At 49.2% G+C, this 12,618-nt stretch overlaps 1 protein-coding gene across 1 annotated transcript; it reads right to left on the bottom strand.

Moving 5' to 3' along the window:
- Positions 1 to 8,780: 8,780 nt before the first annotated feature.
- LOC123130294 (sphinganine C4-monooxygenase 1-like) lies at positions 8,781 to 9,902 on the bottom strand. The gene is made up of 2 exons (XM_044550224.1): positions 9,681 to 9,902; positions 8,781 to 9,599 (listed from the first exon to the last, which is right to left on the bottom strand). The coding sequence occupies exons 1-2, from the start codon at positions 9,900 to 9,902 to the stop codon at positions 9,033 to 9,035; spliced, it is 789 nt and encodes a 262-aa protein (XP_044406159.1). The 3' UTR covers positions 8,781 to 9,032.
- Between the last annotated feature and the right edge of the window lie 2,716 nt (positions 9,903 to 12,618).

The raw sequence follows: 12,618 nt of genomic DNA, 5'->3' as shown, positions 1-12,618 counted from the left end.
AGACGCCAGGTGTTATCCTCCTTTTTAGAGAAAAACAAAATGCAGTGAAACAAGAACATCATAAGGGCGAAGTGGAACGCCAGAGGGAGGGAGGGAGAGAGCACCACTGAAATCAGATGATGAGATAGTTTTGTCCTAGTACTAGTAGCTGGAATAGTGGGAGGATGCTTTGATCGCGGTCGATCGATGTGTTGATGTGCTTGCTATGCGCTACGATCGATACATTCAGGCGGTGACCAGCAAGTGCATACTCGATAGAGCATACACTGCCTTTACTCGATCGACACAGTACAGCATTTACTACTACCTTTGCCAGCTCGGTCTATTGGCACGGCAGTACTCTAGTGTTAGTACAGAGTTTGTCCCGGTGAGGATTAAGTTTGCTTGCTTTGATTTGATCTGTTACCTCGATCGATATGGGTGTTATTTTCCTTCAAACTGCTGTTCAGCTCAGCACCGATGCCGTGCATCGGTTGCATGTGAGTCGTGCCGTCCAGCTTGCACCCCCACCGGCCCTCCGGCGAGCACTGCGTGCTCTGCTTCTCGACTTTGAATAACGTGTTCGACATGAGCGGGACACTCGCCGCGTCGGCACTGGCCGAGTGGCCGTACGTGGACGTCTGGTCCCTAGACGACGACAGCGAGAGGCGGTCGCACCTTTCGGCGTCAAGGTTGGAGCGGCCGTGGCCACGCTCCAAGGGGATGTGCTCGTCATGTTCCCCATCGGCGTCCGGCGACAGGCTGACACTGTGCGGCGGTGTGCGTGGTTGGTCGCGGCAATGACAGCGGCAGCGAGTGTTGCTGCGTCCATAGGGGGATAGCCTCAAGCCGGCGACGATCGACGGCTTGCTCTGTGAAGTTTTGAAAGTGTGAAAACCTGATTATATTGAGCCGAGGCACTGTGAAGTTTTGAAAGTGTGAAAAGAAAATGGCGAGCATAGGTAGTCTTATCATGTCTCACTATGAAAACCTGATTTTTTTTTATAGGTTTAACACGGTCCCTCTTACCTCCTCTTTTCACACAAGAGGTAAAAGTATATAATAAATCTGAGCCGTTGATTTCATTAAGTATTGGGTCTAAGTAACTTTTACCTTCCTTATCTCTCTTGTGAGAGGGAAGGTAAGATGGACCATGTTAAAATTCATCTTTCTTTAACGAACATATGAACACTTGTAAAAAGACGCAAGTGTTTAGTGAATATTATTTGTGCGGTTTAGCATTTCCTGGTGAGATTTTTTTAGAGTAATTAGAACTTTTTTTCTGATGATATGCAGGAGAGGGTGTCAGCGGCACTTCTATTGTTCTTATCCTAAAGAAGAAAAACATGACGAGGTTCAGGATTTAAGACCAATCAATCTATGCAATGGCATACACAAGATTATCTCAAAGTGCTTGGTGGCCGTGCAGTTTCTTTTGGATGGTTTGATCTCTCCTACTCAAAGTTCTTTCATTTCTGATATAGACCCCCAACCACTGCATCTCGTCGATGCATACAGCCACTTTATTAATTATTCTCCCAAGACCTTACAAAGTAATATCAAAGTAAGACTAAAGCCGCCGTCTAAGCAACAAACTGTCGCTACACCTATTCAGTTGATGAAGAGACGCAGATAGCTTGGGCCTAATACCAAACAGACATCGCAGCCAAACCTAACATCTAAGACCTGAGAACCCATTCAGGACGCCTGTCGGGCATGGGTCTTGCCGGTCCGGCGTGCTCTCAGAGGCCGCTGCCGCCAACTGCCATCGCTCCATCTTCAGAACTGTACTGATGCATCAACCTTGCTCAGTCTAGCTATCGCGGACGCCACCACGCGCCCAACGGCACCTCCTCCCTGCGCGCAAACAGCTGTGCACGTCGCGGTCGCCACTGATACACCTCAGCACCATGCTGCCAAGTACCACCAGCCGACACAACTTGAAGTCTTTGGAAGATCTGTCGTGCGTAGCACCTGCCGACCAGGCATGACAAAGCGTAGCACCTGTCGGTCAGGCATGACTTAACATTTCCATCGAAGCTCCATGCAAGGCGAAGCCGCTCCACCTCCTGCCTCTGACTTCCAGCGCTGCTCCACAAACAATGCTCCCAAGAGAGAAACGACACCGCAGTGCCGCCATCGTCCGATCTGGAACACCAGATCCTAGGGTTTCCCTCAGAGCAGCACGAGTGGGTCAACAGTAGTTACACGACGATGCCTCCATCAAGGTAACGACGTAGAACGCCGCCATCACCTGCTAACGGCTCGGTTTTCACCGGCAACCATGTCTCCCCAACTCGCAGCCGAGACTAGATGATGGATCTCGAGATCCGATCACCAAGCCTCTGGCCGGCCATCTCTGACGTAGAAGATGACCACCACCATTGGCCAGCGAGACGACGCGAGATGAAGTAGGGCGCTGCCAGCGTGCGTCCTGGCCAGCACCACCGGCGCTCGGCCCGTCCCGGACCACGCCTCATGGCCGAGGGCAACGGCAAGCGCTGCCACGACGAGGACGCAGACCGGAAGCCAAGATCCGGCCCACCCGCGCGCCGCCACGTGGCCACCACCAAGCGCCGTTCAGGGGAAGCCCCGCCGCCGTGAGGGACGCCGCCCCACGGGCAGCAGGCGCCAGCCACCGGCGGAACACCGCCGCGCGCCACCAGCCGCCGCGGATCGCCACCGCCGTCGCGAGATCTGCGCGAGAACGACGAGGACGCCCCGCCGCCACCTTCCCTGGGACCACGCGGGCTTCGCCGGTGTCCCATCCGGCGGCGGCGAAGCAAGGGAGGAGCGGGGAGGGGCGGCTGGCGGCGCAGTTAGGGTTTCTCCCGTGCGCCAGAGGCGACGCTCGGGGGACGTGCCTTCGGTATAATGATTATCTAGAACACCATCATTGCTTTTCAATGTTTCCATGCTCTCCTATGAACTAGATATGGTCGACCTCTGTGCGATTTGCCCAACGTCTATGACCATGTGATCTGGTGCTTTGGAAGGGATGCTTAATGCCTAGGGGGCTCTGTCATTTGGATAAACTGGATCATGTGATGTGTCAGTTGCGGGGAGCCTACTCGAGGGAAACACCAAGGTGACGTTCTCTCACCTTATTTATTCCTTTTTCCAGTTGATGCTTTGTCTCTTGTATCGCATGAGTTCAGGATATGTAGGCAAAGTCCCAGGTTATCTCATCTTTTTTTTGAAGGGAAAACCTATCGGTGTTTTATTTCACAGTCAAAAGAGTTACATCATTTATTACATAAGAAAGAATGAAATTGGGTGGATCTCCATCCCAATCAAATGCAGACTAAGTATCATAAGAGTGCTTCGCCAGAAGGTGAGCAACTCGATTGACTTCCCTAGGGCAGTGGGAGAAAGAAACTCCATCAATCATCTTGGCTCTCGCAAAGCAGTCAGCTAAAGTCGCAGAATAAAGACCATAGATCTCCAGCTCCCCATTGCATGCCTGAATGAGCTCCAATGAATCGGACTCACATGTGATATGGGTGCAGCCCAACTTCTCAACTAATTCTAGTCCTTTTAGCAGTGCAAGGGCCTCCGCCGAGTCAATATCAAAGGCCGTATGAAAAGGACTTGCAGCTCCTGCTACAGCCTCACCTGCACTATTACGTATGACGACCCCAACTGCACGCGAACCATCTTGGCGAAAAGCAGCATCTGTATTTAATTTATAACATCCTCGCCTTGGCTTTTCCCACGTTATTTCATGTGGTTTACTGGAATGGGAAACAGCTCCAAAATTTGATGTTACAGCCTGAATCACAAAGGCCGTCCGGGGGGGATCTGCTACAGTTTCGCCCTTCACTGCTTCCCTCCTTTGCCACCATACGTACCAACACGCAACGGCTACTGACTCCTGCAATCCTAACATACCCAGGACCGGTGACTTCTTGTTTGGGTTGCAAATAATATGCTCAAGTACTACTGATCCTGACATGTCTGCAATTAGTGCATCATCAATGATATCCAGGAGCCCGAGCGCAGACCAAACCTTCCATGCACGAGTGCATGTAAATAACAAGGGCCGAATATTCTCCGGACCCGACCGACAAATAGGGCACTGTGGTGAGACGGGTATGTGTCGTGAAGCAAGAATCGCCATGCCTGGAACTGTACCATGCAGAGCCTTCCATATAAACACCTTAATTTTACTTGGAATTTTCAGCTTCCATAAAATGTCCCACACCGGGTTCGGTTCAGCAGAGCCTTGCCCATCTTCTCTTCTAGTTCGTGCGCCGAACTGATGATCCCATTCAATGTGATAGGCAGAACGGACAGAGAACAAAAAGTTTTTTGTCTTATGCCATGCCACAAAATCTTCCTGTAGATGTGGACTCAACGGGATTGCAAGAATATTGTTCGCATCAATGGGTAAGAAAATGTCTCTGATAAGTTGTTCGTCCCAGCTACCATTATGTTGATCAATCAACTCATCAACAGTACGCAAAATACAGTTTCCCCTCCTGGTAAAAACTTTCCTGGAATGACTATTTGGGATCCAATGGTCCTCCCAAATGTTAATTTTTTCTCCTGAGCCAACTCTCCAAATGTGTCCACGCTTAAAAGTTTGTAGTCCTGCTTTTCAGAAATTGCTTCAGTGTGGGTATTAAGTTCAGTACACATCTGGGCTTTTATTTCCACATCAACATTTGGACTGAGAAAAATACTGCATTTGGCTTCACTAATAAGCTGGCCTGAATTAGCACAATAAGCATCAAGCACTGATCTTAATGAGGTTGCATTAATCATATCTGCCTTCATGAGTATAAGGGAATCATCAGCGAATAATATCTCATCTCTTATGCACATATGGTATTCCCTTTTTCTTTCGTGCCAATTTTGATCAAGCCTTACAAGTTAAGGATATTCCGAAGAAATATGATATGCATACTTGCCAACTCCGAAGCTCAAATAAATGCTGAGTAAATGACACTCGCGGTCTAAGAACTTGTTCTGCGAGTGCACTTTAGTCACACAACTTGCAAATCGGAAAAACCCGTCACAGAACTTGTGTTGCGGGTGCATTTAAGTCACACACGCGAGCTGAACCGGTCGGACACCCGGTTTTCTCTGTTCCGAGGTCACGTGGCGGATGCGGAGGGCTGTATTTTTACAGATAGCCCCCTGAACTCTCACGTAATGCCACATTGATACTCCCTCCATTCTCATGGAGCAGCTAGACGGTGTCACCCATTAGCACCTTGTGTGCACAGTTTTAGGAACTCTGTGTGGCGGAATTTAGACCGAGGTAGCAGCAGAATTCAGACTGAATGTTGGAGAGTGATGTGCATCCACCCACCTGGTTCTATGGGGACTATGTCCGGCACGACATTGCTTGCCGCGGCGGTGGCGGCGGGGGCTCACGGGGGGAGGGACGACGCGGTACACGCCGTCGAGCAAGTTCATCCTCTTGATGCTCTTGGGCGAGCTCAACTTCATGTTCATCGGGAGGGACTGCGACCGGTGCATGCCCGTCTTCTCCTGCCACCAAATTAGTTCGGATATGTTCATGGTCGTCATAATACAAACAAAGAAAAATAAAACTAGATCAAAATGCTTACAGCGGCGGCAGGAACACTCGGCGGCGCCTTGTTGGCGGCGTGCACGGAGGCCGAGAGCACGCCATCGTCCGCCGCCGGGAGCGACGAGGTCCTAGCGATCCTTCCGCTGAAGAGCCTGGAGAGGGACGCCTCATAGCCTCTGACCGACGACTTGAAGCTGCCCCCTCCCGGCAGGAGGCTCCGCACCGTTCGCCTCAGCATGAAGGACGGCGTGTGCTGCGGCGCCGGCGGCTTGCCGGAACGAAATCTGAGCCGGACTTTCTGCTGGCGTTGGAGCCCGGTGTTGCTGCTACAGCTTCTACCTCTGCTGCCGCCGTCGGTGTGAGGGGCGCGCTGCTCTCCGCCGGGATGTCGATGGAGTGGTGCGGCGGTCTCTTGGGCTGATGATCGTGAGGCGCAGGGCCTCCTCCTCCTCCTTGCATTGGATTTGTTATTATAGTATTACTACTCTCCTGCAAATCGAAGAGGAGGAAGAAGAAGAAGCAGCAGAGAAAAGCTTCAGCTCAACTGAAAACAGGGTGAATCCACATGAATCATGGCGGACGCGCAAGTGAGTGACCAACTAAGATCAGCACATATGCATGTACCAGTACCGGCGTCGGTGAAGCGAGGTCTTTGGCGCCCGCCGTGCATGGCCTCGCATCCGGGGCTCGAATGTCTTTCCTCAAGAGATGTGGCAGCGCGCCGAGCCGAAGATGCGGCCGGAGCGCGGGCGGGTTGCCATCGCCCGCACGACTGCCATGCCGGTCCTCGAGCAGGATTTCCGCGGGCGTGTCTTGTACGCCACCACACCGTCGGCGACGGCGGCCTGGCCGCCGACGAGCTCGATGAGGCAGTAGCGCTACCTGTCTCCTCTCCCATCGGCAACGAACAGAGGGAGTAACAATGCGGCATTACATGAGAGTTCAGGGGGCTATCTGCAAAAATCCAACCCTCCACAGCTGCCATGTGCGCCGCCCGTAACCTCAGAACAGAGAAAACCGGGCGTCCGACCAGTTCAGCTCGCGTGTGTGACTTAAATGCACCAGCAACGCAAGTTCTGTGACGGGTTTTTTCAGGTTGCAAGTTGTGTGACTAAAGTGCACCCGCAGACCAAGTTCTTAGACCGCGAGTGCCATTTACTCATAAATGCTCGATTCTGTTTGGAAACAAATGTTTTATGGAACGCCAGGTGCAGTTTCCCTCCAAATTCTAGCTGAATGCTTTGAGGATAAGTAATTGGCGGCTCCCAATCCATGAGGGTGCATGAAAGCGGGGAAATTCTAAAGCATGTGAAAGCTAAGGTTCTTAAATACCTTGCCGATTGGGCCGAGAAATATTTATCCAGTGAAAGTAAGGAAATTATCATCCAATAGTTCACCTAGGCTCTTCATACTTACATTATGGGTTATCTAAATTTCCTGTGGGTCTTTGTCATGGTTTGACACAAATCATACTTTTTGGTAGGGAGATGAAAAAAAGACGCTTAATGGAGATCAAAATGGTCTATGACCATGTGGATTGGTGCTTTTGGAATGATGCTTAATGCCTCCGGATTTTTAGCCATTCAGATAAACTCGATCATGCAATGTGTTATGCCTGTAAAATATAATGTGCGATTTCGTGGGTAGTTGTGTGAGTCTTTTGGGCCTAATCAAGGGATACGCCAAGGCAACCTCTCTGACCTTATTTGTTCCTTTTTGTAACGTTTTGTCTCTTGTCTTGCAGGAGTTTAGGATATGTAGACAAAGCGTGGGGTAGTTCATCTCTTGTAAGCACATAATAATACCTTTTCTTTCGTGCCATTTAGATCAAGCCTTGCAAGTTAAGCACATTTTGAAGAAATGTGAGATGGGTATCGGCCGATTCCCGAGCCCAAACAAATGCTTGGTTTTGTTTCGATACAAATATTCTTTGGAAAGTTTTGAGGATAAGTAATTGGAGCTCCCAGTTTCGAAGGGGTGCATGAAAGCGGGAAAATTCAAAAGCATTGAAGATAAGTTTCTTAAACATCATGTTGACTGTATTGAAAAGTTTTTATCTAGTGGATCTAAGGAAATTATCATCAAATAGGTCCGCTATTCGTATTTGTACTGTGGGTAATTTCACACGGGGTTTCATGCTCATTTGACACAAATAATATTTCTTGGTTGGGAGATGAAAAAGACCTGATAAAGTTCATTGGCTGTCTTGAGTCAAGATTGCTAAACCAAAAGGTCACCGAGGAATTGGTTTTTGAGATCTTGAACTGTTTAATCGAGAAATTTTGGGTAGACAGGCTTGGAGGCTCATATCAATTTTCTATTACGTATGTGTCGGTTTGTCAAAAGCAAAGTATTTTCCTCATGATCATCTTTTGGACACCACAGTGGACAAGGTATTATCTATGGCCTGGATTTCTGAGAAAAGGTATTATATAAGGGGTCCCAAGAGATAACTAGAATCTTCAGGCTTACTGTTTGAATATCACTAGTAATAAATTGGGAAAAGTATGTTTTTGGTGCCTTAAGTTCCCCAAAAGTGTAGACTTGGTCCCTCAAGGTTTTTTGGTAGACATTTGGTCCTTCAAGTTTTAAACCAGATAAGTTTCGTCCAGAACTAGATTCTGAACATGTTCACCGGTTTGATCGCCACATAAGTTGTGTTTGATGAACAGTGAATTAAAAAAACTGAATTCTTTTGGCATAAAAAATACACGGATTCATGTAAAAATTGTGTTGTTTGGACACTCGAGGAGCTCTTGGCGAAAAAAAAATGTAAATATGCTCGTGCAAATTTTCTCCATCTTTGGACATCCAAGGTGCCCGTGGCAAACAGAAAATGTTGGTTGACAAAAAAGTAACTATTTTTTTGGCTAGAGCTCCTTGGTTGTCATTTGACCACAAAGAATAGCCAAATAACAATGAAAATTTTGTCAAAAAAAGATGGCAACCAAATTTATGCATAATGAACACTAAAAAAATATTGAAGGCCGATAAGTCTTGTACGTCTGGGATTTACCCATGGCAAATCTAATTTTTTTTGTGGCAATTTATATACAGGAGGGATGGCAAATTTAGTTGATAAGCATGTCAATTCCTCTTCAATTTGTTTTTTGCCAGGGAATTGCCGTGCTTGTCAACTAAACTTGTCATCCTCACATCAACTAAATTTGTTATAAAAAATGTTCGATTTATCATGGCAAATCCCGTCGTTCGGGATCCTCACGTCAATTTCTGAATTTCGTTATTAACACTAATTGGCTGCCATAACAAACATATTTTAGTACACACGGTCGGGATCGACGCCAGGCAAAGTATTCGTTGTTACAAACCGGTCCGGATCATGATTCACGAGCCCTTACTATCATACGGACGTTGACAGACTTGACATGGTGAGTTGGTGACATGATCCTCGCTACTGAAAAGGTGCATGCCTAGTGGTGTGGTTGACTCACGCTCCAGCGAAGGGACGCGCGCAGCTCCCCTGACGAAGATCATGTCCTGGCACCGTCCGTCAGGTCTTCAACTTCTTCTTCAACGGCACGGCCTCCAGTCCGCCGTGCGGAGCTCTGACGACCTCGTAAGGGACGTACGTGCCCATCAGCTTGTCCCACGCCACAAAGAACAGCTGCGCGTAGTTGCAGCGGCCACCACGAACCTGGTGGTGGACGTCGTGGTAGGCCGTGTTGTTGCGGAACAGGAGATGCAGCGGGTTGCCCGGGACAAGCACGCCGGAGTGGTCGTCGACGGCCTTGAGAGTCGCGAACGAGAAGAAGGCGGCGGCCGTCAGGGGCGCCATCCCCGTCACGGCCAGCGCCAGCGCGCCGCCGGCCGTGTCCAGTATCAGGCCCTCCAGCGGGTGGTTGTACTGGGCGCCGTAGGCGTACGGCGCCACCAGCCGGTGGTGCCAGGAGTGGACATGGCGGTACAGCAGGCCGCTGCTGTGCATCAGGCGGTGCCACCCGTACTGCCACGCGTCGAGGACCACCATGGCGACCATGAACTGGCAGCAGACGACGGCCACGGCGGGAGTGGCGGCGCCGGTGCCGGCGTCGGCAGCCCGGCGATCTTCTCGCTTCACCTGCGTCCAGTAATAACTTGAGTTCAGTTGCACGGCCACCTGAGTAGCTAGCATCGATGAATGTGGTACACCTGCGCTTACATTGAAGACGGCGAAGGCTATGGCCGCCTGGAGAACGTGCTGGAGGAGGACGGTGCGGACCACGACACGCTTGGGGACGAGGTTCCTGACCTCCTCCTCCTCCCTCGAGTGGAGCCTGTGGTCAGCCAGTACACGGCCGAGCACCGTGTACACGCCGGCGGCGACCCAGTACACGATGATCGGCGCGAGTATGGCCACCACCTCCTCGGAGGGCAGCGCCATTCGCGCGTCGTGGAGTCTCCAGGGAGACGGGTCAATGGGGAGCTGGATTGCAGTGGAGTCTCTGGAATCTCGAGAGATGGATCGATGGTCAGCTGGGTTGCACAGAGGGTTGCCTCCGAAAAATTGGGCATTTATAGGCTGAGGACGCCGAACTTCAATCTGCGCTGGGCAGGATTATCATTTGTTGACGGCATGCAAGTGCAATCATGGGAGTGTGCCTGGGTATGTTGGCGTGCCTTGATCATCTAGGTTAGTCAGTTTCTCTGGGATAATCCCTGCTGGGCTCTATCTGGGCGTTGTAGCTGGCGAAAGTCCTCTTCTGCTCATGAGCATCGATGCACCTGCCTGAGCAATAAAAAGAAAATTAACGGAAACGGTTTTCAAAAAATTATGAATTTTTTTATGGCAACCAATGTTGAATTTTTCAAGTGCTTGCAAAGTTTCGTTGTGCAATGACATTCGCGAAAGTGGTGGAGAAAAATAGCATTCCGCGAATGAGAGTCCATGCTGGTGTTATTTCTAGATAAGCATTCCTTGGACACAAGGAAGTGTTTTTAACTATGTCGTTTTCATCGCATGCGAAAGCACGAAAGAGGTCTATTATCTTCTGACCGATCCCTTATACAGTTTTCGAGGAATAAAAGTTCAGTTTTGCACTTCTAAGCCGTTCCTACCCAATCCCTTATCGGTATTAGACCACAGCTGCACCGACTTTGGAATATACTTGTCTCATCGGCCACCACACGTCCCGCCGACACCACGTAGCACCCACCGCGCTCCTCCCCACTTCGATCCGATCACTTCTTGCCATCGTTGCCTGCTATAACTTTGCTATAGCTGATTTGAAAGTCCGCCGCTATTTGACATAATCCACTATTTAAAATATTAAAATCAACACATTTATGCCCGTCGCTACCGACGCCGGATTCAACTCACCCCGGCCCCGGCGCCATCGCATTTTGGCTTGATTTGTCGACGACTGAACCGCGCATCCACCTCAAAAGCTCTGCGCCGCCTGGCGGTATGTCCTGCTCCTCTCGGCGTTTGCCTATCACCCGTCAACCGACCGCCGGCGCAACCACATCCGCCGGTCGATCGGGCTCAGCCATCGTCGAGCAGCTCGTCAGCGAGCCTCTACCGGTCATCAAGTGTGATGATTACTTGGGGTTGGGTATGTGCCACATCTCGAGAACACCCAAACATCCGGATGGGTTTTCTACAAGTGTGAAATCGACAGAGTGAGTTCAATTTTGTAAGGTTGTTCTTCGGATTCGTCACAATTTTAAACTCATTGTTTGCTTTTAATTTTAGGGAGAAAGGATGCAAGTGATGGTATTGTAAATAAGAGTACATTGATCTATATATTGATAAAGAGAAATCTACTAGATGTTGATGTAGACTACAGAGAAGATACAAGTATGCCAGCTTGAAAAGCCAACGGAGAAGAGTAAGAATGTAGGCAATGAACAGGAGATAAAAAAGGTATTGATCAGACTAGTAGAAGCGGTCAAGGAAGTGGTGTTTCTATTCAAGTGTGTAAATTTTCGTGTAGTTTTCTTTGGCTTAGTGCTCTTAGCAAAGAACTGATGAAGTATGTGACCAACATGTCGTTTGATGAAGCAGTGAAGTTTAACTCGATGGCCTAAAAGTAAATGAATTTGTGATAAAAATTTGTGAGGGAGTTAAGTTTTTGAAGGGAGCACAATTTTTCAAAGCAAAAAATATAAAAGGTTAAAGAATAAAAGATTGTAGAGGCCTAAATTACAAGGGGTCGGTTAGAGATACTCTGACGCACACCAAAAGAGAATTCTGTCTATCTAGCAATAGCAAGTGCAACTGCTAGTGCTATTTCTAGATAAGCACTCCCTGGACACAAGGAAGTGTTCTTCTTTTTAGCTATGCCGTTTCCATTGGAATGCATACTGGAAGAGGTCTGTTAACCAATCCACAGCAAAAGAGAAGTCTGTTTAACTAGCAATAGCAAGTGCCGTTTCCAGATAAGCATCTCTTGCACACAAGGGACTGTCATGTGCGTACGTGCTGGGGCGACAAACCTGGTTTGCTGCTGCCTAGCTGCATGCAGCGTAGCTGCGATCAAGAGAGCTGAAGGAAGTGGAGTCATTCGATTTGCGTATGCTTTTCTACGCGGACATAGAGCTTAATGGAATCTAGCTGCTCGCTTTGGATTTCATCTTTACATACATCTGAAAGTTGTTGTCAGTTACAGACAGAGAGCAGGAGTGATGGGGTGGATCGTTGTTCGTTTCTGCAGAAAAGTGTAAGAGCATCTCTAGCAGATCCTGTAAAACGCGGACCCGCATAAAACGTATACAGTTCATGGAAAAGGGCTATGCGGGCCGCCCGTAAAAAAGATATTCACAGAAGATACTTTTTTACGGGGCTTGACCGATGTCAACGCATTGGTGTCCAACAAGTTCACGACCTCGGCAGTGGCATTGTTCGAACCACCGCTATAGTGAGCGACATTAAGTCACGAGCTACCGCTATGGCGAAAAGCAAAGAAAATTGAAGGGACCTAAGAGGCATACCTTTCGGCCATTTCGTCAAACACCTTGCTAGCGGTGGAAGCAGTGCCGTTGAACGGCATCGTCGGGGAACCTCTTGCTGGGGCGGAGGGAGTGGATGAAGGCGCTGGCCTCGTTGTAGGAATCTTCTTCCGCTTCATGGCCAAGACCTTGCCGACCTTCCGCTGCCA

The sequence above is a fragment of the Triticum aestivum genome, chromosome 6A (assembly GCF_018294505.1).
Source record: "Triticum aestivum cultivar Chinese Spring chromosome 6A, IWGSC CS RefSeq v2.1, whole genome shotgun sequence".
Classification (NCBI taxonomy): Eukaryota; Viridiplantae; Streptophyta; class Magnoliopsida; order Poales; family Poaceae; genus Triticum; species Triticum aestivum.
This window is presented reverse-complemented; position numbering and strand designations above follow the sequence as displayed.

What these genes read in the sequence shown, in the direction of transcription:
- LOC123130294 (XM_044550224.1), bottom strand. Translation starts at nt 9,902, where the DNA reads ATGGCGCTGCCCTCCGAGGAGGTGGTGGCCATACTCGCGCCGATCATC. An exon ending in TAGCCTTCGCCGTCTTCAAT is followed by an intron (nt 9,600 to 9,680) that starts GTAAGCGCAGGT and finishes TACTGGACGCAG; the next exon opens with GTGAAGCGAGAAGATCGCCG.